We start from the raw sequence: 24,844 nt of genomic DNA on the forward strand, positions 1-24,844 counted from the left end.
ATCCAGCAGAAGACACAGTTCTGCGCTCTGTGGCTGGGGAGTTCCCAGCAGGCCCTCTGGAATCCAGGACTCTGGAAGGAAATTGCTCTTGGCTTCAACACACCTTCCAGCAAGTCAAATGAGGTTCGTTTTTATTGTTTGTTTGTTTTGTGAAAATTTTATTTATTTATTTATTTGACAGAGAAAGAGAGAGAGAGAGAGAGAGAGAGAATGCGTGAGGGAACACAAGCAGGGGACTGAGAGAGGGAGAAGCAGGCTACCCCCCAGGACCCTGGGATTATAACCTGAGCTGAAGGCAGATGCTTAATGACTGAGCCACTCTGGCGCCCCCAAATGAGATTTATTGACCCCCACAGGCCTTGAAGAGGAATAAGGGTGTGCTTGTTTCTGTGAGCTGACTTGAGGAATGCAGACAGAGGAGCCGTGTTTTGGGTGACCAAGTCAATGTGCTAAGACAGAGTTGAGTCAAGAGAAGGGAGGCACAGGGCAGGCTACAGCTCTTGGGAAACACACAACAGGGCAGCCAGCAGTTACCAATAATTTACGGAGCCAGTCACTCGACTATGTGCAGGACAGTAAGCACTAGCAACTCTATATCCTAGAAAGTTTCTACTTTTTAAAGCGCTGGAATGAAGGGACTGCTGCTTCACACCGTAATCTAGTAGAGGCTTCTGCTTCCATTTTGTAGGTAAGAGCCCCGGGGAATCCCTGACAAGCCCCCTGCCGGCTTCCAAGGTCTACAACAAGCCAGAGTGCGTCTCCTGGGATGGTTATTTGTGCCAGAAAGCCCTCAACAAAATCCCCCTCCGCCCTGCTCGGCTTCTGTCTTGCCTTCCTTACTCTGAGAAAGTCCCTTAATTTGAGCTAAAATATTGTTAACAAAGTCCCGCGGTTCCTTTACCTCTCTGATCTGAACACGCTTCTCACAGCTCCCAAATGCCCATGATACAGCCGTGAAGCAACCTGAAAGGAAGGGAGCCAAGGTTCCCCCCAAGCACCTGAAGGCCTACGTGTCCAGGAGTCTGCAGGAACCTCCTCACCTTGCCAACTGGCTTGCGGAGCTTGGAGCGGGACGTCGTGGGCTGCAGTCCCGGCGCCAACCCAGCTGGCCCTTGGGGTAACTCCTCCCGCACCTCATCTCCTACCCCACCCCGGCCTCTCCCCGCATGGCCTGGGTTTGAAAACAACACATCTGCCTTTTCACAGTCAAAGCCACGCTATCCTGGCTGGCGATGTCGCCAATTTCTCCAACTCCCAGAACGGGCAAGGCAAGCCTAGGCTAACAACGACCATCCAGGGACCCGCGGAGCAGCTGGAGGTCGAGAGTCCCGGGTGCCGTCCTCTGCAGCGGTCTGCGAGAGCTGTTTCCCCCGGGGGCCCCGAGGTGGCACTGACCGGGGCGCACTCCCAGAAGGCCAAGCCGCGACCTTCGGCTGCGGAGAGCCCATTGCCAAGCTCCTCGCCCTGCGCTGGGCGGGCCGGCGGGGGCCGGGGCGGGGCTGGCGGCAGAGCTTTAAGAGGGCGCCGGCGGGCAGAAGCGGAGCCTGTGAGGGGGGACCCCAGCGATGGAGACCGCCCGGGACTACGCCGGAGCCCTCATCAGGCGAGTGCGGCGCGAGCCCGGCTCAGGGCCACGCCTGAGCGTCCCCCCGCGCCCCCACGTCCCCCGGCGCCCCGTATCCCTCTGAGCGCCGTAGTCCCCTGGGCCCCTTGTCCCCTCTGAGCCCCGCGTCGCCTTGCATTTCAAGCACCCCGCACCCCGGAGCGTCCCGCGCCCGTGCGCTCTGAGTCCCACCGGCGCCCGGTGTCCCCCGACGCCCTGGGCGTTCTGCTGCCCCCTGTGCCTGGCACCTCCGTGAGCCCCTCGGCTCGCCTGCACCCGGGGTCCTCCGGCACCCTTGTGCCCCGCGACTCGGAACTCCCCGAGGCCGCGTCCCGGCCCACGCACCCAGCCTCACCTCTGGTGCCCACGCCTTTGGGCAGCGCGGGCGGGCAGAGCCCGAGCCGGGCGCAGGGCTCCTTCCCCTCCTCCAGCTGGCTGCAAGTGCCAGGTGTGGCGCTCCCGAACTGCGCGGGCATCCACGGAACAGGTGACAGTGGTGAATGCGGGAATGGCTGAATTTCTTGCTGGTGCTGCAGCCGCGCTTGCAGATCCTCGAGGGCCCAGTCGCGGGAAACCTGGGCAACGCCCTCACGGTGCGCCGGGACAGGACTTCTAGGGTATCTCGGGATCTCAGCGGGAGCTGGGGCCCTGGTGGGACACTCGGTGGCTTTGGGATGGTCCAGACTTACCCCTAAAGATGAGTGAGGGCTCTGAGCTCCAAGAGGAGGTGGGCTGAGCCGAGAGCACCCTTTGGGCTTAGAATGCGCCGTGACCCCTGCTTGATGACTCCACCCAGACTTGTGAGGATGTGTTTGGAGGGAAGCGCTCCCCTTCTCGCCGCATCTGAGAGCGCCCTCGTTGCCCTCGGAGGGACCAGGGGCCCCGAGAAGCCTTCGGAGTCCTCCCCCGCTCTCCCGGGGCTTTGCCACCCGCTGGTGGGGGCGAGGACCCAATTTCTGTTCATCTTCATACTGATGTAGGAAAGAACGTTAGGGTTCCAAGCCTACTGCCTAGAAAGAATTCTTAAGAGGTCTTTGATGCAAAAAGGTGATTTTATTAAAGCAGGGGACAGGACCCGTGGGCAGAAAGAGCTGCGCTAGGGTCATGAGGAGTGGCCCATTATATACTTTCAACTGGGGAGGGGTTTAGGGATGGTGTGGGCCTTCCAGGTGTTTTGGAAACAAGGTTTCCTGGATCCCTAGGGGACTAGGATCTACTATTATTATCTACTATTATTAGGAAAGGTCCTTTATTACTGTTTAGTAGAAACTCTGTCCTGAGACCCTTCAGATGTTTATGGGTGGGTCATATACTTGGGAGATGATTGCCAACATATATCTTGTGGGGTAGATCTAAAGGAAGTTCCCAAAGAAATTTTTGTATGTTAAAGTAGACTTATAGGATCCTAAGGGAGGAAGGGGGGTTGGGCTGGGATTGTCTTTTGCCCTTAGCAAAGCATTAACATTCAGACAGTTGAGTCCCTAGAGGAATGTCACTCGGCCTGTTTTAAAGGCTTGTCAATGAGCTGTGGGTAGTAAGGAAACTTAATAATGTCTCTTCTGCTTTTGTTTCCCACTTCAGTATCTGACATACCCTATCCTGTCCTTGTTAATAAAATCCAAATATTGTATGGAAGTAATTTTTAAGTATAGATTAATGAAAGGGATAGTGCTTCTTTGAAGATCTTCGACGTGCTTCAAAAAGGATAGAGAAGCCCTTGAGTTCTTTAAAATGCAGGTTTTCAAAGGTGACTGATCCCATTTGTAGGAAAGGGCAGAGGGACAGCCTAGGTTGAAAGGAAAGGGTGGCAAGGGAGAACCACTTTGCAAAATCAGTGTGATCTATAGAGGGCTGGATTTGCTGTGTGCAACACTCAAGGTTAGGAAAAATAGCTTCCAAAATGTACATGTGGTCTGCCTAAACTGCATCGGCTCTCTCTTTAAAAATAAACAACAACAACAACAAAAATCCAAAAAAACAGAAGTCAAGTAGTAGGAACCAGGAAGGGTGAGAAACAGACTTGCTTCACACGTCTTCACTAAAGCACGCAAGTATAAAGGTAAAGCCTTGGGTTTCTTTCCTTTTTTGTTCCTTTCTTTCCCCTCTTACAATTCCACCCCAGGGGGTAACACCTGTTGACAGTTTGGTGTGCAATTCTCAAATATGCAAACACACACATTCTGCAACTTCTTGTGAGCCCTGGGGAGGGGGCAGGCTGAGTTTTAAGGACCGGTAAGTAGGCATTAATTCCTCGCTGGTGTTGCCTGGAGCAGGAGATGCCTGCGGAATGAGGGCTGACCCCGCCCTTCCCCCTGATTCCTACAACGGGATATTCAGATCCAAAATGCAGCAGTGCGAGGCTTCCACTGGGTCCAGTGTGTACGGGAGCCACTTGCTTGTGAAATGTTGGCAAATCAAAACATAAGGAGGGGGACACCTGGGTGGCTCAGTGGGTTGAAGCTTCTGCCTTCGGCTCAGGTCATGATTCCAGGATCCTGCGATCAAGCCCCGCAGAGGGCTCTCTACCTGCCTCTCTGCCTACCTGTGATCTCTGTCTGTCAAATAAATAAATAAAATCTTAAAAAAAAAAAAAAAAGGAAATGTCTACTCGAAGACACATTCCTTCTGAGCTTGGCAAAATCTAAAAATAAGTATCCATTTGTTAGAGACACATTGTACAGTTCTTTGTGGTGGGGGGGGGAATCCACCTGCTTCCAAACTAAACTGGAAGAAAAACAATCTATACTACTTGTTGAAAGGAAAACACTTCTCTTCCCTGTCCTTTAGAACCATGTCCAGGCTGAAGACCCGTGTAAGTCACAGACAAGGTGATGGCCACATGTGTTAGTTACAGTCTTGTTGAATTTCTGTCTCCTACTTGTTCCTTCGTTTTAACCTAGATGGCCCTAACTCTTTCATTAGTAGATGACTGCATTCTGCCAAAGAAATAACTTAATCTACATACTCCTCTTTTTTTAAGGCCAGCAATTCTAAAATCTTAATCCAGTCTTTCGTTTGTTAATTGTCTGTGATCCCTCAAGGTCATAGTCATGGTGAAAGCAGCTTGAGGTCTCTTAACAGAGCTCTGGACATCAAAGATGCCCACACCTGCCTGTGTTGTCATAGAGGAAGCTCCTCAGCCTTTGTGTCTGTCCGGGAGCAAGAGCATTCCCACCGACCTTGAAGTTGTTACAGAGCCAAGAGATACTATACTGTGTGCAAAATTGCTGCATTTGTTGCTATTTGGTACATCTTTCCTTTGCTTGAACAAGGATCTCTAGGTTATGGATAGTTGGCATTTCAGGACACATTTCACACCGTCTTATTAGTGACCTAAGCAAGGAATTGCATTTTCTACAAGTAAATTTCCTTGATTACTGACGCTTACTCCTCCGTGGGTCTAAACTGTTATTTTAATAATATTTCAAAGTGTCAAAAGACTTCATGGTCATACATACACTGAATCCTCTTCCTGCATCAAGGATTTCAATAGGTTGGTCAAGGCCCAGATGGAAGCCGGGCGCAGGACCATGTGTGTGTGTAAGCCTGGAACTTGGCCCCTGTGCTGTTGGGATACTCCTCCGGCTGTGGCCATTGAGTTAGACCCTGACACTGTCCCTACTGCTCACCCAGATCCAGCCAGACCAGATGACCGCTTTTCAATCCTGTCTATCTCTGCACTGCTGTATTGGACATCACCACTTCCCTCCCTAATGTCTTTCTTGTCACCAGGCTTTGGTGGTAGTGCTTGGTTGACTTGCCTACCCGTGTCTGCGCTTACTTACTCTCGGGTGGGTTCCTCCTTGCCACCTAACAAGAAAACGTGGGGCCACTCAGACACCAAAACATTCATTTCACTCCGGATGTTCCCTGGGGAGTCACTTACACAGCCTGACAGGGCCACCTCATCACGGCTGACCCCAAAATGTTTCTCTCTGGGGGAGACTTTGTTCCCAGGCCTGCCGTTTTCCTCTCCTTCCACTTTTGGAAGAAACGTAAGTCCATTGGGTAACATAAAAACATGCTTTTTTTTAATGCCCTGTGGGAGCTGGCTTCCATTTCCTGGTGTAAAGCTCACATCTGTCCATCTCTGGCTCGTTGCTCTATTTGCCACCCTATACTAAGTTGAGCCTCCTTTGTTCCTTAAGGAAAAAACACAAAGATTTCTCTGTTTTCCTCACTTCTGGGAGTTATGCCCCTTCCAGTTTTTAAGAATGTTCTATGAAGTCTGACTTCTCTTTTTGTCTTGATTTCCCCGAAACAATCTGTTTCCTCGAACAACCTGTTTCCTGGTTTTTCTTTTCCTTTTAGTGAACTGTTTCCTTCCTGCTTCATAGCTTGTCTGCACTATCCCAGGAATTAGAGGGTGACTGTGGGATGCTGGGTGGCTCAGTTGCTTAAGCGTCTGCCTTCAGTTCGGGGTGTGATCCTGGGATCCTGGGATCAAGTCTCGCCTTAGGCTCCTTGCTCTGCAGGGGGCCTGCTTCTCCCTCTGCCTGCTGCTTGCTCTCTCTGGCTCTTGCCCACTCTCTCTGACAAATAAATAAATACAAATTTTTTTTAAAAAGGGCATCTGGGTGGCTCAGTCCTTAAGTGCCTGCCTTCGGCTCAGATCATGATCCCGGGATCGTGGAATCGAGCCCCTGCATCGGGCTCCCTGTTCTGTGGGAAGCCTGCTTCTCCCTCTCCCACTCCCCGTGCGTGTGTTCCCTCTCTCGCTGTCTTTCTCTCTCTCTGTCAAATAAATATATAAAATCTTTAAAAAAAAAAAAAAAAAAAAGGTGACTAACGTGTGATGTATCTAATCCAAGGCTTCTCGGAGCTCCTGTCTCGACTTTGATATATTAAGATATTCGGGGGAGAATGGCAACACATTTTAGACATTATGCTGATAGCCAGTGACCTAGATTTTCCTAATAGGAGGACCAGGAGTGAATTGGATCCGTATGTTGCTTTGTTCAATTAGCTATCTTGTTAGCCCTGCTGCTCCTTTAGCTGGAACAAAGTAAATAATCCTACAATAATTGTTAAATCAGTTTAGTGTACATAAAATTCCATATAACCCCTTTTTTTATTATCCATAAGAGAGTCTCAATTTTATATAATTTGATACATCAGATATTCCTCTTGCTCCTTAAAGGGAATGGCAGGATTTAATTTTCATGTCTCTGAGGATTTTTTTAGGTGTGCTCTAACAATGAGCCACTACCCGGTTAGGAAACGTAATAGGGAGGAAGAACATGGACTCTATACCCCCCCACCTTTTTTTTTTTTATGGAGGGTGGCTATCTTGAGGGCAGCATGGAGAGGGAGGACCAGAAATCAATGCCAGCACTTACCTTGTTTGAAGTTAAAAGACAATAAGGACTCTGCATGATCAGCTACACTACGTCATTGGAGCACGGGAGCTCACTAAGGCGTGATCACTTGCATCCAATGAGGAGGTGTAAGACCAGAACTAACTAGGTCAAAGCTGTTTGTGCCCACAAGGTGTACCATTGGCCTCTACACCTGGACCTAAGATTCCAGGACACGAACTTTGTTCTCCCATTTCTCTGATCTTGTCTTAGCCTGTCTTTTACTCCGTAAATAGATTACATGCCAGCAGTAGCCTAGGGGCCGTGGGGAAGCCAGAAAATGGACACGAAGACCCTGGCCTCAGTGAGTACAGATTCTAGAAGGACTCCTGGTTCATAGCAATGAGTTCCTGCTTTGTGGGGAGAAGAGAGGCTCTTGCGGGAGAGATTCCAGGGTGGCTCTGTCCCATAGGAGGGTTTTCACCATGTGGGGCAGACACAATGGTGCAAAGAATGGGAGCTGGACTCAAACCCCTGTTCTAGCACATGCTAGCTCCGACCTTAATCATTTCTTAACCTCTTGAGCCTCCCTTTTGCTCAGCTGACACATCTGTCTTGCCAAGTTGTTAAGTAATGCACTAACGTGCCCAGTGTCGGGCACTGAGTGGAACTAGTATCCTTCTCTTCCCATAGGGACTTGGCCCCCAGAGTTGTAAGTTTCAGCCGCCATATGTAGGTTGCCACCAAAGCCCAGTCCTAAATGTAAAGCATAATATGGAAAATCCTCACTGCCCAGTCCACCAGATCGCCGGAGATGGAACTGTGAGTGGGTTCTCTGCAACATCAGCTCAGCATAACGTAGGCATCTTATTCATGGGGTTGTGTAACCAAAGAACCTGGTGTAACTTCTTGTAATCAGGGCAAAAGTTCAGAGGCGTCTGCTGGTCTCACTGCTGTGTCAGTTCAAGGCTTGATTCACTCGTTGGGTCTCTGCTCAGGCTAATGGGGCACCGCAGTCCCTTTGCAGTTGCCTCACTAGGAAGAGAAAATGCATGGACTCTGCCAGCCAGGAAGGGAAAGGAACTGTCTTTTCCTTCTTAACTGAGTGACCTTGAGAAAACACTCTGAGCCTCAGTTTTCCCATCTGAGAAATGGGGTGATGCTTTCCCTGTAAAGTTATGCTGGTAATTAGTAATATGTTAAGAGTTAGCACAAGCTGGCCATAGCGAGTGCTTGGATGTGGCCAGTGAGGACACACTAACGGACACATCAGATCTGAGCTGACAATCCAGGCCTGACTCCTAGAACACCAGTTCATGGTCAGGGCACAGGGATAAGGTGCTGACTATTACGGAAACCTTGCTGAAACTAGCTGATCATGCTACAAGCATAAAACTTAACCTGACAAATTTTGGACAAATTTTGAGAGCTGGCTCATTGCTATACTACCGGGTTTTCATATAGAAAATAACTCAGTAAATCACTGAACTTTTCACTACGTCCATTTGTAGAGTTTCAAGTTAGACCACATACTATTTAAAGCGTATATTGTCTAGTGCTAGTCTAGGCATTATGGGAGATACAACAAAGAAGACTTTGTCCATAAGGAAATTCCAATCTGCTTGGGAAAATAAAGCATAGATAAATAAATAACAATATATGTGTAGCTATGAATGTATGTGTGTGTATATGTATAAAATAAAGTATTAATCCTAGGCGATAGGCATTCACAAAAAGTACAGAAGTCTCTAGAATTTTAGCCTTCATGGGGTTAATCTAGACAAGATACTATGTGTCAGAAAACAGTGATGTGGAGCGCCTGGGTGGCTCAGTGGGTTGAGGCCTCTGACTTCAGCTCAGGTCGTGATTCCAGGGTCCTGGGATGGAGCCCCGCATCGGGGTCTCTGCTCAGCAGGGAGACTGCTTCCTCTCTCTCTCTGCCTGCCTCTCGGCCTACTTGTGATCTCTCTCTCTGTCAAATAAATAAATAAAATCTTAAAGAAAGAAAGAAAACAGTGATGTCCTCACTTTGTATCTTCTACAAGGTTACCCTAAAAAATAAAACCATTCTCCTGAATGTCACCAGATGGACTATTTGTCCAAATTGTCAACAGCTCTTTGAGCACCTGAAATCAGTAGGCACCGTTCAGGTTTGGGGAGAGCGAAACCATACATACTGTTACCCCAGGGGCTGTGGAGATTAAATAAGGTCATGTGTCACTTATCCCAGCACCTGACATGAGGCAAAACCCACCTGACACATTCCTAACTTACTTACTATTCTTTTTTTTTTTTTTTTAAGATTTTACTTATTTATGTGAGAGAGAGAACATGAGCAGGGGGAGTGGGAGAGGGAGAAGCAGACTCCCCATTGAGCAGGGAGTCCAATGCAGTGCCCAATTCCAAGACCTGAGCCAAAGGCAGACGCTTAATCAACTGAGCCACCCAGGCACCCTGTTTATATTCTTTTAAATAATTTCTTTTTTGATATATTCCTAAATATAAAACAGCCCCTAGTGCTGGGTGGAAACTACACATTGCTAGACTGATCTCCAAAGAGACCGAAGCCACGCCTAGTGCCACATCAAGATGCATCTGTTTCCCCTCATGGAGTTATTTTTAAATAAATTCTTGGATGTTTGTTTAAAAGCATGGGGTAGTATGTCAAAGGTGGCTTTGTATTTCTTTAATTGCTATCGAAAGCCTCCTATGTCCCCAAATACGCAAACTTGTCTTATTCTTTGGTGTGCGGCATCTAGATAAACTTAATGAGGTCAAGAACAGGCGGCAGGGTCCTAATCCCCCCTCTGGCTCCTCCCAGCTCTGGGGAAGCTCTCTGGCCTGATTTCCCTCATCTGCAAGTTGAGAAAGGACTATATAACAGAGTTTTCTGAGGAGTAAGCAAGTAATATTTACAAAGCAAATGTCAGGGTGCCTGGCCGACTCCGTCAGTGGAGGCTGCAACTTTTGATCTTGGGGTTGAGGGTTTGAGTTCCACGTTGGGTGTAGAGATGACTTAAAAACCAAATCTTTAACAACAAAAGTGTTTGTTAAGTAACTACCAAAGCTGTGAGTTTCTCCTGTAACCCCAATTATTTATACACTATATATATATAGAGAGAGAGAGAGAGAGTATTTGCTAGGTAACTAAAATTTGATAATCAAGGGTTCAAGATTATTTTCCTCAGGAAATTGTCTTGAGGGCCACCTGGGTGGCTCAGTGGGTTAAAGCCTCTGCCTTCGGCTCAGGTCATGATCCCAAGGTCCTGGGATCGAGCCCCGCATCGTGGGGGGGGGGGGTCTCTGCTCAGCGGGGAGTCTGCGTCCCCTTCTCTCTCTCTCTGCCTGCCTCTCTGCCTGCTTGTGATCTCTCTCTGTCAAATAAATAAATAAAATCATTAAAAAAAAGAAAGAAAAAAAGAGAAAATTGTCTTGATTTGGTTTTGTTACTTTCCTTCTCCATGTTAGTTTTTTTAATAGTGAAACTTTGAATTAATTCTTTGTTTAGTGTGGAACTTGCTCCAAAGTGTCATGTGGTATACGGCCCAAAGATCTTTTCCTTATTGTTATTCCAACCACAGTTGTTATAGTGTTCTGGTGTTCCTTGCTTATTCTTCTTTTTTTTTTTTTTTTAGTTTTTGTTTATTTATTTCTTTGTCAGAGAGAGCACAAGCAGGGGGAATGGCAGGTGGAGGAAGAAGCAGGCTCCCCACTGAGCAGGGAGCCCAAGGCGCGACTTGATCCCAGGACCCTGAGATCATGACCCAAGCTGAAGACAGACCCTTAACCAACTGAGCCACCCAGGTGCCCCTATTCCTCATTTATTCTAAGTTAATTCCTACAAATGAGTTTATTGCTCTAGTGAGCTTAGAGCAATGGCTTAGTCTTACCGTACAATAAGTAGCTTTTCTGTGTGTGTGTGTGTGTGTACCTAATTCTTTTTTTTTTTTCATCAAATATTTATTTATTTATTTATTTGGCAGACAGAGATCACAAGCAGGCAGAGAGGCAGGCGGTGGCGGGGTGGGGGTGGGGGGTAAGCAGGCTCCCCGCTGAGCAGAGAGGCCAATGAGGGGCTTGACCCCAGGACCCCAGGATTATGACCCAAGCCCAAGGCAGAAGCTTTAACCCACTGAACCTCCCAGGCACCCCTGTACCTAATTCTTTGACTCTGCTTGGTCACTGCATAGCCTCTGGAAATCTTTTTCTTTCCTTTTCTTTTTTTTAAGATTTTTTCAGCTGTAAAATCCACGTTTGCAGAATAGAATTCTCATTTCTTGTTTGAGTTTCTTTTCTCACATAGTTACTACAAGGACTTTGAATGTTCTAGTAAAATGAGTGTAATAATATAATGGTTGTGTTTTTAAATGATATATCTATTACTCATTTGTTTTTTGGATGTCAGGATATATATGTATATATATAAAATTTTCAATAATTTCTAACTATTGATTTTCTTTCTTTCAGATGCAAATATGAAAACTTTTAATTTTGTGTACATCAAACCTCTCTATATGTTTCTTAAAGATTTTATTTATTTATTTCACAGAGAGAGGGATCGCAAGTAGGCAGAGAGGCAGGCAGAGAGAGGGGAAAGTAGGCTCCCTTCTGAGCAGAGCGCCCAACACGGGGCTCCATCCCAGGACCCTGGGATCATGACCTGAGCTGAAGGCAGAGGCTTAACCCACTGAGGCACCCAGATGCCCCACAATCCTCTCTTAAAAGATTCTTTTGAAGGTTACATCTAAGATATTTTAACTTTTCTCCTCCATTTCCAGGCCCCTGAGGTTTATGGGATCACAGACCAAGAGAGTCCTACTAACCCCCCTGATGCACTCGGCTCGCCCTTTCCGGGTCTCCAACCATGACAGAAGCAGCCGGCGAGGGGTGATGGCCACCAGTCTGAAGGACCTTCTCAGCAAGGTGCAAGGAAGCACAGTGCTTCCCCACCGCTCACAGGAGGGCCCCTGACTGCACTCGGGGCTCTGATCTTGGGTACTAAGCCAGTGCCAAGACAGAAATGTCATGGCCTCAGAGACCCTAAGGGGAGAAGAAAAGAATGAAGGGGAACATTAGCACTTCTCTGGACCATAAAAGATTTAGCTGCAGAAACAAAGGCCTTAAAACTGATAATGTAGCCTGACTTTGTTGACAAGGGAGAATATGGGGAAGCACCGGGCTTTGGAAATCTGTTTTTGGTTATAAGTCCCAGGAAAGAATAGTCTTTAATCTAAAACAGTGTCCTAGATCACCAAAAAAGGAAGAATCCGGAGTCTGTGGAGTTGGGTTATGGAGGCATAACCCAGACAAAGACACCCACGGAAATAAATGAGCATCCCACACGCAGACCTTATAGCAAGAAAGATGGTTCTCTATTGTATTGTTGCCTTATTCATTTTATTTGCCAAAATCAGTAATTATAGAAGCTGAATGACTGAATGTCTTAATTTGTCTCATGTCATTGAAATCTCTGAAAAAGAGAGATCCACTAGAAATCTGAAATTCTGGCAATTCACAGACCTGTACCCCTGGGGCTAATAATACATTAAATGTTAATTTAAAAAATTTAAAAAAAAAAAAGAGAAACCTGAAATTCTCTTTTTCCAAGCAAAGACTAAGTCCTACACCCCAGTTAAGGTAGATCTTTATTATTGAAATTTTAGCAAGTTCAGACAGGACTTTGGAAACTATAACTTAAAGAGTGGCTCTGAGGGCTCAAAACAGAATCTCCTGCTTTCTTCCATGTCTCTGATGCATTGCCAGTGCAGACCCTGGAAGCCTTGGTTATCACCAGCGGACTGGTCAGTTTGGTGCTGGAGGAAGATGGGACCGTGGTGGATACGGAAGAGTTCTTTCAGACCTTAGAAGACAACACGCATTTCATGATCCTGGAGAAAGGGCAGAAGTGGACACCAGTAAGTAAAACACTTATCCAAACAGCTACTGGGTAGACTTTTTACCCACAAAATGCGTTCTCTGGTTTGGTGTTGACTTGCCCTCTTTCTAAATATATACTTTGTTTCCCCTAATAACCAGATCTGCAAACTTCAACCGGTTGCTTCAAAGCATTTCTAGGAAATTTAGCATCTTAGTGAGCCTAAGCTATATGATTTGAAGCAAATCATTTTTTTAAAATTTAAGTTCAGTTAATAAACATATAGTGTATTATTAGTTTCCGAGGCAGAGTTCAGTGATTCATCAGTCGTATAAACACCCAGAGCTCATTACATCAGGTGCCCTCCTCAATGCCCATCACCCAGTTACCCCATCCCCCACCTACTGCCCCTCCAGCAGCCCTCAGTTTGTTTCCTAGGATTAAGAGTCTCTTAGGATTTGTCTCCCTCACTGATTTTGCCTTATTTTTCCCTCCCTTCTCCTATGATCCTGTTTTGTTTCTTAAATTCCACATATGAGCAAGATCATATGATAATTGTCTTTCTCTGACTGACTTATTTCGCTCAACATAATACCCTCTAGTTCTGTCCACATCGTTGCAAATGGCAAGATTTCATTTTTGATAGCTGCATAGTATTCCACTGTATATCTCTAGCACATCTTCTTTTTTTTTTTTTTTTAAGATTTTATTTATTTATTTGACAGAGAGAAATCACAAGTAGACGGAGAGGCAGGCAGAGAGAGAGAGGAAGGGAAGCAGGCTCCCTGCTGAGCAGAGAGCCCGATGCAGGACTCGATTCCAGGACCCTGAGATCATGACCTGAGCCGAAGGCAGCGGCTTAACCCACTGAGCCACCCAGGCGCCCCTAGCACATCTTCTTTATTCATTCACCTGATGACGGATACGTAGGCTCTTTCCATAGTTTGGCTCTTGTGGACATTGCTGTTATAAACATTGGGGTGAGGTGCCCCTTCTGATTACTACATTTGTATCTTTGGCTAAATACCCAGTAGTGCAATTGCTGGGTTGCAGGGTAGCTCTATTTTCAACTTTTTGAGGAACCTCCATACTGTTATCCAGAGTGGCTGCACCAGCTTTAAAGCAAATAATTCTGAGGAACAGGTTTAGGCCAATAAGTACCCACAGATCCTGTTAAAGTATGCAGATGTGACCATTCCTTTAGCCAATGCAGCTGAGTAGGGGTGGGTGTGTGTGTGTGTGTGTGTGTGTGTGTGTGTATGAATTTACAGTGAGTTAGAAAGGTAAAAAAGTTAAATAAAGGTTTCCATATCCAGGAAAACTACAGATTATATATCTCTTGGATCCTACTATAAAACACCCAAAAGTGTAAAACAAAATATTAAAACATATTTTATATGCTTACTGACCTTCAACAAAGGAAAATCCTCAGAGGCCAAAACTTTTATGGGAGCCAGAATCTAGAGCAGCAGCTTACCTGCAAGCGTCTCACCTGTGCCCATCCACTCGCTGCAGTGACTGAGGACTGCAATCTTGACAGGTGCCGGCAGGACAGGAGACAAAGCTTTGGGCTGACACAGGGTAAGGGCCCAGATTAGAGATGCCCACATAAAGCAGAGAATCTTAGTCTCTCCTAAGAATCCGTGGACACAAGCTGCCTTCATGAGGTTTTAAGGACTCTTGATTCCAAAAACATCCAAGCCAAGAGTTTCGTTTCCAGAGCCCCGGGGAAGGAAGCATCAATAACAGGAGCATATTCATTGAGTTTTCTTTGTTCATCTGGTCCCTCCATCCAGCCCCAGAGTCCTGGAGTTGATTGGGTCCCCATGTACCAGTAGGAGCAAATAGGCTCAGAATGAGCATTGATCTGGGTATCAGAGAGTTTCCATTCCTAAAATTCCAACAAATGTGAGTTCACAGTCAAATCATAGAATGTAAGGACTTAAGGCACTTATGTGAGAGTAAGCAGAAATAATGAAGTCAGACCTCCAAAGATGTCAGATGTTGGAATCACCAGGCAGAGTATAAAATAAGTGTATTTTGGGCTCCTGGGTAGCTCAGTCAGTTAACCATCTGCCTTCGGCTCTGGTTGTGATCCCAGGGCCCTGGGATTGAGTCTTGTGTCGGACTCCCTGCTCATCAGGGAGCCTGCTTTTCCCTCTCCCACTGCCTGCTACTCCCCCTGCTTGTACACGCTCCTCTCTTTCTCTCTCTCTCTCTCTCTCTCTCAGTCGGTCAAATAAATAAATAATGAATCAATCAATCAATCAATAAAATAAGTGTATTTAAAACATCCAAAGCTATTCAAAAGTTAGAAGGGACAAGAGGCAATCAGGACTAGGTAGACTTCAAAGACTACAATAGAATTTCTGGAAATGCAGTTAAAGTCAATTGAGACAGGCAGCACTGAAAAGACCACTTAAGAAGGTTCTGTGATCCAGCACAAGAAGGTAGAGGTGAAAACCATTAAGGAAGTTGGAGACAGGACTGAGAGGGTCTCAGAGATGTTTGACATTCTTAGGATATTTTTTTAAAAAAAGACAATGCATAAATCACTTTTCAAATGATACATTTCATTAAGAATTTTGTTCATCAAAAGATACTATGTAAAGATACTATGTAAAGCATGTAAAACAATAAGCCCCAAGTGGGCAGAATGTGTTTTCGACATAATCCAACAAAAGATTAGTATTTGATAAATTTAGGAATGTCCCAGAAATCAGTTATGGAAACAATGAACGATCTGGTAGAAAAATGGGCCAAAAACAGGGACCGTTATCTGCAGAATGGACAATAAAATCTAGGGAAAAAAATCTTCAACCTCATTGGTGATTAGGAAAACATAACTTAAGACCATAATAGGATACTGTTTTATACCATTAGATTTGGTATTCTGAGGCTTTTCCAATTTTTTAAGCTATGGAGCAATGAACCCTTTCCACTCCCACCAGCAGTTATCTAAAACGGTGTCCCTTTATCCCATAGAACTGAAGCACCATCTACGACCCCGGCAGTCCTCTCCTAGACATACATCCTGCCCGCAGACCCCTGGCCATGGGCTTCTATGTCAGTACACACAAATTAATACCTAGGGTCTCTTTGAATGGAATAGTCTTCAGCTGTGACAACGCAGGACGTACAGCTCCAGGCATCTCGACGGATAAATCTCATCACCTCTGTTGAGTGAAAATATCAGAATAATCCATTAAGCAAGGGATCTTAAAGCTTTTTGACCTCAGGACCCCTTTACACTCTTCAGAATAAATGATGACCCCACAATAGCTTTTGTTTATGTGGATTTCAGTAGACCTGTAGATCTCCATCAAGCAGAGGTTCTCAACTGGGGGGGTGGGGAGCAGTCTTACCCCTTGAGAGGCATTTGGCAGTATCCGAAGACATTTTTGTGGCCACAACTGGGGTGAGAGGGTTACTGCAGGATTGGAAGAGCATAGGGTGAATTAGACAAATCTTTTAAAAGGCCATCTTGGGCCTTTTTGTTGGAGAAAGATGTTGTGGGCAGAATAACAGCCTCCCGAGATGCCCACAGCCTAAACCCTGGAGTCCGTGAAGGTGTTACTTTACTTGGCAAATGGACCTAGCAGGTATGGATAAGTTAAGGATCTTGAGCTGGGGAGATGGGCCTGGGTAACCCGGACACCAGTGTCATCATGGGGTCCTTACAGAGGGACAGAAGGGTTAGAGTGAGGGCCAGACACAGGGAAAGAGGAGGGGAGACGTTAGCAGCCGAGAACCTGCAGAAGGAGAGGGGGCCCCTGTCTCCCCTGGAAGCCTACAGAAGGAACAGCTCTGCCAGCTCACTGGACTGCTGACCTCCAGATTGTTCTGGTCTAAATCTCCGTTGTTTCAAGCCACTGAGTTTGTGGTCATTTGTTACAAGAGCAACAGGAAACTAGCTCAGAAGGGAAGGGCGGTTTTTCTGTTTGTTTTTATAACAGACACTGGGGGAGTGGGCCTTCAGCTTGGGTGGGCGTGGGGAGACTGAGCTGGAGAGCAGGGCGCTGAGAGGCTGTGGGTGCAAGTAATCCTGTGGGGCGGTGTGTCCAAGGGGACAAGAGGCCTTGCAGCTCCCAACAGCCTGCTTGACAAATGACTTTGGGACCCGTGTCATCTCTTGACTTAGGCCTTTCAACCTTCTTCCCTCTAATGGAAATGGGCACCTCCAAGGTGATTATAAGAGCCTTGTAGGTGCGTATTTTTTTATACCCACCTTGTAGGTGCGTGTTTGTTTGTTTTTTTTTCCCAAGTCAGTGAAGCCTATTGTATTTAACGGTACCGAGAACAGCCACCCCAAGAAATAGCCACCAGGGGTCGCCCGTCTTCGGTCCGAGCGCCGGGAGGCCTGGGAGGGCGCGGAAGGACCAGGCTGGCTGGCGATCCTTTCTTCTTCCTTAGCCAGCAGGTCAGAGAAATCCTTGTCACCGTGGAGCTTGTGGGCTGATTCTGATTGAAGACCAACACTCAAGGAAGACATTTAGGGGAAATAAGATAAAAACTTCTATATATCAGAAAGGAACATGAAGCAGTGAGAAAGAAAGAACAGTGGGCAGATTTTAGGTAAAACCCTCCTTCTCATTCCGTAATCTTTTTTTTTTAAGATTTTATTTATTTGACAGAGAGCAAGCACAAGCGGGGGGAGCAGCAGGCAGAGGCAGAGGGAGAAGCAGATTCCAAAATGAGCAAGAAGCCCCATGTGGGACTCGACCCCAGGACCCCAGGATCATGACCTGAGCTGAAGGCAGATGCTTAATCCACTGAGCCACCTGTGCGCCCCTCATTCTATAATCTTAATTTTTAAAAAATATGTTTCCTAGAAATGCCTGGGTAGCTCAGTTAGTTAAGAGTCTCTCTCTTGATCTCAGCTCAGGTCATGATCTCGGGGTCATGAGTTCAAGTCCCGATTGGGCTCCACATTACTTAAGAAATAATAATAACGTTTCCTAAATACTGGACAGTTAGTATCCCCTAAAGAGGCAGCTGGACCCCTTGTGCATTAAACAACTTGTTGTGTATGTCCTGTGTGGAGGAGAGAAGAGTGGTTCTACCAAGAAGTGGGTACTTGTGGGAAATTTATGTTTTACCTTCACCTAGAGTCATTGTTGTCATTGGTGAATTTAACATTTCCAGCCTCAACTCCTCCCAACCCCCAAGCTTCCTGAGACGTAGTAACTGGATTGTACTTTTGAATCCTGGATCCTGCAGGATCCCTGCGCAGAGCCAGCCCTGGGGAGAGTCGCCCCTGGCACAGCGTCCATCTGTTCTTGCTGTTTGCAAAGCTTTCTGTGTGGAAGACGTTCCAGGGCTCTTTGTAAACCTGGGGACTGACAGTGGTCTCTGGCTTTCTCCCCTGACCTGAAGGGTCTACTGATGTTTCACGACGACCTCCATGGCAATTGGAACCAGACAGCTTTCTGTGTCCCCAGGAGGTCCGCGTTCATCCCGGGCGGTAGCTAGAAAGCAGAGGCAGCCCTGGGAAGTTCTCGCCCTGCCCCTTGCTTAATTTTTTTTTTTAAAGATTTTATTTATTAGTTTGACAGAGAGACACTGCGAGAGAGGGAACACAAGCAGAGGGAGTGGGAGAGGGAGAAGCAGGTTTCCTGCCGAGCAAGGGGCCCGATGCGGGGCTTGATCCCAGGACCCCGGGATCGTGAGCTGAGTCGAAGGGCAGAGGCTTCATGGACTGAGCTCCCCAGATGCCATGCCCCTTGCTTTAGTCACTGCCCGCCTGGCAGCCTCTTGTGAAATGGAAATAGCTGTCCACTCCTCTTTGAGCAGACCATGCTATACTCATGAGATTGTCCCCATCGATCAAGTCACCACGGGTGAGCCTAAGGGACCAGGCCGTGTGTGCTCTGTACCTCATGTCAATAGTGCAGTCATCCTAGAGTCCGGGCCCCGAAGCTAAACCACACTGACCCCGAATCACTAAACTGTGAAAGTAGCTTAGGGAAGGATCGTTTCTTATGGGTTAGGACACGGGAGCAGTGGGGGCATACTGATCTGCCAGAAACATGCCTCAGGTAATTAGCAGCTCAGTCACCAACAGATTTGAAGCCAGCAGAGTCAAGACGGGCAAAAACCTAGAATTATGGGATGCGCACGTCACAGCTGGCGATGTTCCTGAAGTCCCTCCCTCCCTCCTGGTTCTAGGGTGGCAACTACGTCTCAGCTCGCCAGCAGCCAAAGAAAGCAGGGATAGCAAGGGTCACCTTCGACTTGTATAAGCTGAACCCCAAGGATGTCATTGGCTGCCTCAACGTGAAGGCCACGATGTATGAGATGTACTCAGTGTCCTACGACATCCGGTGTACGGGAGTCAAGGCCCTGCTGAGGTAACACTTCGGGGGGCAGCTAGGGGTCTGGGAGCTGCATGGGTGCTGCCTGGGGTGGGTGTGTGGGGAGACCCGTCCCCAGCTCACTGCTCTGCCCTGCCATGCCCAGCCCCATGGAGGCCCTGACCTGATCTTCACTAATTCATGTTGCCCTCTGGTAGTTTATGCCACAGACTTCAGTCAGGGGACAGAACATTGAGCCAAATTTTTTTTTTTTTTTTTTTTTTTGTCCTTCAGAGACCACTAAATACAACATGGAAACAGAAACTAAATAATAAGTATAGAGAAGAACCAAATGTCTTAAAAAAATGAGGGGTTGGTCTGAACACGTTCTGTGTATTCCCCAGGAATGCTCTGTGGTTGTGACCGGACAGCCCGTCCCCCAAGCCCTGAACGGAGGGTCCCCTGCCCTCCCTCCCAGCCTTGCCTCTGAGCCGCCAGCTGTGGGACCTTTAACACGCAGCTTAACCTCTCTGAGCCTTAGTTCTAACGTCTTTAAAATGACAAAGCTGCTTCCAAGTTCTTTATGAATGGATTGGCTCTAAACACACCTCCTTCTGTCTTCTAGTAAAGTCGGACTGATCCTGTAAATACCTAATTCCTGTGGAGGGATGGATGGATGGGAGAGACTGACAGCGGCAGAAGGTCTTTGAAGCTAATCTAAAAAGTCCTGGCACAGCCACTCAGGGCAGGGGCCCCTGCTTCTCCAAGGGCATGGGCTCCTTCTCTCCACAGGCCCTGTCATCCCTGAGCCCTAGCGCAGGGCAGGAAATGCTCTGGAAATGAGGCTGGGTCTCCCCCCATGAGCACAGAATTGGCTCCGCAATGGCTTCTGGGTGGCCTCTGTTTCCCACTCAGACCCATCAGGACCCATCGGCCCCAGACAACTGTGGCTGTCCCTGTGTTGAAATCTTGACTCCCAGGAGAACTTCCCCCTCCCTCCTGAGATGGGAGAAAAGAGCTTGATTGATTGATTTTTCTAAAGTGAGACAGGAGAGTTAATACCAACTTAGAAAAGTATAATGAGGAAAGTAAACCTCACCCCAAATCCTGCCTCAGCAAACTCTTTCTTGAGAGGCCTCCTCATCCCTAATTCTTACCATCTGAGATCTGATGGCCCCACAAGGAGCCACAGAAGTCATCAAGGTCCCCACATTGAAAGCATCACCCCAGGGTCCTGTCATGGGACCCCAGGGGCTGGGGCTGTCCCAACCAGCGTGGCTGATGCCCAGGCCTTGCGAAAGGACAGACCTTTAACACTGGAAGGAAATCTTTTTGCTTTAGACTCGGTGGAGAATAAGAATTTGAGTTAAAGCCGCTTTTTTAGCCTAGAGTAACAGGAAGGCCAGGCTCAGCCGTAGGGCCAGAACAGGGTCCAGGTGGAGTGTCCCAGCTCCCCTAAGCAATCTGGGTCACAGGGTCACTCTCCTCCAGCCTGGTTTTCCTTCCACACCTGACTCGCCTGATTTTAATAACAAGCCCCCCATACCCACCCAAGGTGGCCTGAGTAAGCAAGCAGCCAAAGGACAGGACACACCGTGCGCCTTTCCCGTGCTTCCTAATTACTGCACAACAGGCCACGTTTGGAAGTGGCTGGAGGAAAGGTGGTTCCAGGCCTCCTGCGTCAGCATCTGCCCGTTAGCCAGCCCTGGGGGGCGGGGGGTGGTTCCCTAAAGCACCCACACGCAAGCTGGCTCTGCTCTGAGCCCATGTTTGGGGAGTGGTAAGGAGTCGAGCGCGTCTGCCCCTGGCTGGCCCAGAACGCCAGGCCTGAGGTGCGCCCTCGTTCCCTCGTTGCAGGAGCCTGCTGCGACTCGTGGCCCATGCCGCCCAGGTGACTGGACAGCTGCTCATCTACACCGGCTCATACATGCTCCAGCTGCTGGGCGACACGGAAGGGCCGGCTCCTCGCAGGTCACACTCCAGACGGGGGTTCACGTGCGGTTAGGGAGGCCAGCTACAGGGACCCAGCTGGCTCTTGACCCAAACATTCCCTCTCAAATGATGATTTTGAAGACGCTTCTGTTCTAAACCACACACACTTGGACACCGCGGGCACCTGTGCTCGGGTGTGGCACCCAGCGGGGAGGAAGGAGCTGACGGCCCATGAGATGGGGGCTGCCCAGTGGGATGCCCCGAAGGTGGGAGAGGTGGAGGGGCCTCGGAGGGCGAGCAACACAAACACACACTGGGTCTTTCAGCTCCTCTCCTCTGTAATAAACCAATCCCAAGAGCGACTTTTCATACGGGTAATGCCTCCTTGTGCCTCTTTCCTGTTCCAAACAAGCAAAACTTCTATATATAAGAAAAACTCAGCCAGAAGTGCTCTGCTAACAGATATAATCACTTTTATTATTTATTTATTTATTTATTTATTAAAGATTTTATTTATTTATTTGACAGATCAGAAGTAGGCAGAGAGGCAGGCAGAAAGAGAAAGTGGGAAGCAGGCTCCCTGCTGAGCAGAGAGCCCAATGTGGGGCTTGATCCCAGGACCCTGAGATCATGACCTGAGCCGAAGGCAGAGGCTTTAACCCACTGAGCCACCCAGGCGCCCCAGATATAATCACTTTTAAGTCTTTGTTTAACTAATGAGTTCGATCCCAGGACCCTGAGATCATGACCTGTGACGATGACAGACACTTAGCCGACTGAGCCACCCAGATGTCCCCATGTTTTGTTTTGTTTTGTTTTGTTTAAGTTATAGGTCCTGAATAGCCCCAAGTGACCCAAAACTTTAAGAACCTGAAGTTCTGGAGGTCTTCAACCCATGATTATCACTTAAAAAAAAAAAAAAATCACGCAAAACCCTACAAAACTACTTGAAACCAAGATCTGATGATACATGGCACTAATGGACTACGTCTTTGGTTCCTAATGTCACCGGGGTTATCAGGAGGGACCCCTGACCCAGGTGGCTGGGAGCCAAGGGGGTGGCTCTCACTGCAGGCACTGCTGGGGACAGGCCCTCAAGTGAGGTAGACAGGAATCTGTACTCCTCGCTCTCGGTCCTGCTTCCTTCTGAGTTAGCGTCCTTTTAGGGGGCCCTCCACATGAAAGTGAAATGCCAGCCCCCTGAGCAGGAAATCCTAGGGCTACGTGGTCTCCAGGACCCAGGGGTGAGGGTGTGACATGTGGGGCCACACACCGGGTCTGACAGGCTCAGAAGGATAAACCCAACCACACAGATGGGGTCGGGACAACGGCACTCCCCAGAGGAAATGGGGGTGCCACTACTAGAATAAGGGGGAACATGATTTGTCTCCTAAGATGCTAGGAGACAACTGTTCTCCTACTCAGATTTGTGATTTTCCTCTTAGGAAACATTACCCTGGAGGCCTTTCTCCTTTCTTGGCCTACAGTTCCGTGAGAAGAAACCCCAGCAAAGACTGTCCCGCATGGTTTCTGCGGCTCTTGCCCCAGGCCCAGCCTTTTCCCAGGGGTCTCCACCTTGCTGCCCTTGACACACAGTCCAGAGATCCTCCCACATTCCCGGTGGGCAGGTCTGCTCTGTCCCTGGGTCTCTCCAGTCCTGAGCTGCCCACTTGGAAAGGCTTTCCCTGGCATGGAGATGAGGAATGGCAGCGTTCCTCAAAACGCAGCCTCTGCGTTTAGCATTGAGACAGAAGAGGCACTTGGAGCACCCCCTGCCCCCTTCTGTTTCATTCTCCTTCTAGAATAGGACGCTGCAGGGGCATAGAGGCTGTTTCGCAGGAAAGGCTCAGAAACAGTGCCTTTGAGGGACCATAAAAGCCTCCTGGTGAAGGTTTCCTATATAAGGAGCTCTGCTGAGAAGCCTGCCCTCTGCGGGCTGGGGCTGGGGCTGGGGCTGGGGCTGGGCCGGGTGCTCCAGGAGGAAGGAGAAGGCCCCAGAAACTGCTCACATCTCACTCGCTAAGCCGTCTTTCCAGCACCTTCAGAGGAGCCGAGCACTGGCCCTGCCTCTCCCTGACTGAGGGCTTGCGTCACTTCCCCAGGATTCTGCAGTCCTGGAAAGAGACTGCCCGGCTTCCAAAAAAGGAATTTTCCCTGATGTGTCTGATCCTGTTGACTCAGCCGGTGCCCTCCCTTGGTGTGTCCTTTTCCTCACCGTGTCCACAGGGCACCCTGGCCTGTTTTGGGGGTAGGGGAGTTAAGCAAAAGGGGAAAATGGGGAAATGCCGCCTCATCATCAAAAAAGGGGATCTATTCAGAAGGACTTCTTAGAGTCTGGGAGCTTTTCTCTTCCGCTGATGCTGTGCGGTGCTTGACAGGGACGGCCTGGGTTGGAGCAGCCCTGACAGAGCTCTCAGGGAAGGCTAAATCCGGGCCTCGGGGTTCCAGCCTCGAGGCTGTAATGCTCAAGGCCTGCGGAGAGGGGAGGGAAAGGCTGATTTTGCAAACATCAAAGGCTCCCGAGGGCCCTTCATGAGGCTTTTGATGGGAGAGAACTAGCAGAATTAAAACCTGTTTCATGTCTGGGAGGAGTCCCAACAGGTGCGCCCCCCTCTTGTCCCCGGTTTGAGTTAGGCGACACGCATTCCAAACGTGACACTTCTTGTTCTAATCTTAGTATCTCCACACCCCACATTTAGTCCGCTGACTGGGAGAAAGGTGGGGTCACCGTGGCTGCTCCCTGGAGCTCCCCACAGTGTAGACCTTGCAGAGAAAGAGCAAAATATAAGGTTTGAGATGTCACCAGTAACGAAGTCACTGGCCGAAGCTGCTCCAGTGTCATGTGTCCCTCGCAAGGGCTCAGGGTCTCTCCTTGTGCCCTTAATTTACTGACTTCTAGAAGCCCAATTCAGAAATGGGAAATCATGCCTAGGCGCTCTGAGTCTGTGACCTCCCATTTCGGTGTGCACCCCAATGTCTATTAGTGTGCCCCCTTTCTCAGTCACACATACACAGCTCCATGTCCCCACACATCCTGCCATCTCCACTGGGTGACCGAGCCAGGCATGGACTGAGAGCATTGCCCTGGCCAAAGACAGACTCTGGTTAGGATCACCGGGCTGTGAGCAGACTTCCTGTCACAGCACTCTGCGTCTGTACAGTGAAGATTAAAACGAGGTGGTCCGGCAATTCCATTTCCAGGCAGGTGTTCTCGGCACGGGTTTAAAAAATATTAACAGAGCTTCTTCTGTCACCCTGGCACTTTCCAATTCCCCACATTTCTACTCTTGTGCCCAGCACCCCCTACCCCGGGAAAGTGTCTGTTGCCTGCTGGCTCCAGGACCCCAAGTCAGGGACCCTGCTGTAGGCTTTGTCAGACAAGGATCTTAAAACCAGAATCAGTTCCTCCAAGGCAAGTTCTTTTTCTCCTCACACAACATGGCAGCTGTAGGCTTTCCTTCTTACACAGGGAAGGTGTGCATGGCCGCCCGTCAGAGCTGCCCCCCTCACCAAGAGGGCAGCAGTCTGGCCTAGCGCCTGGCCTGCCTGGGGACATGGGGTTGCTTTCCTTCGGTGCCCAGGCCTAGGAGAGTATGCCCTCTCTCCAGGAAGCCACGCCCGGCGTGCTCATGGCCCAGGGACAAGCCACAGACAGTGATCTGCGCCCACATCTGAGGAGTGCTGTTCTCCACTCAGGGGGTCCTGCCTCATTCCCTCTTCTTTCTCTTGTTCCCTCTTCCTTTCCCTGCTGCCATTATCTTAGCTTCTACAAGGGAGTTGGAAACACCCTCACGTGAACAACTGCGAACACCAGGCTTGTTCTGGGGTTCCTTGTGTTTGTCAC

The 24,844-nt window shown here is 48.5% G+C and overlaps 1 protein-coding gene across 1 annotated transcript; it reads left to right on the top strand.

Moving 5' to 3' along the window:
• Positions 1–1,500: 1,500 nt before the first annotated feature.
• CIDEA (cell death inducing DFFA like effector a) lies at positions 1,501–21,358 on the top strand. Its single transcript, XM_032311087.1, has 5 exons — positions 1,501–1,603; positions 11,679–11,823; positions 12,669–12,815; positions 18,944–19,125; positions 20,926–21,358. The coding sequence occupies exons 1-5, from the start codon at positions 1,566–1,568 to the stop codon at positions 21,071–21,073; spliced, it is 660 nt and encodes a 219-aa protein (XP_032166978.1). The 5' UTR covers positions 1,501–1,565; the 3' UTR covers positions 21,074–21,358.
• The last annotated feature ends 3,486 nt before the right edge of the window (positions 21,359–24,844 follow it).

This window comes from Mustela erminea, chromosome 13, assembly GCF_009829155.1.
Source record: "Mustela erminea isolate mMusErm1 chromosome 13, mMusErm1.Pri, whole genome shotgun sequence".
Classification (NCBI taxonomy): Eukaryota; Metazoa; Chordata; class Mammalia; order Carnivora; family Mustelidae; genus Mustela; species Mustela erminea.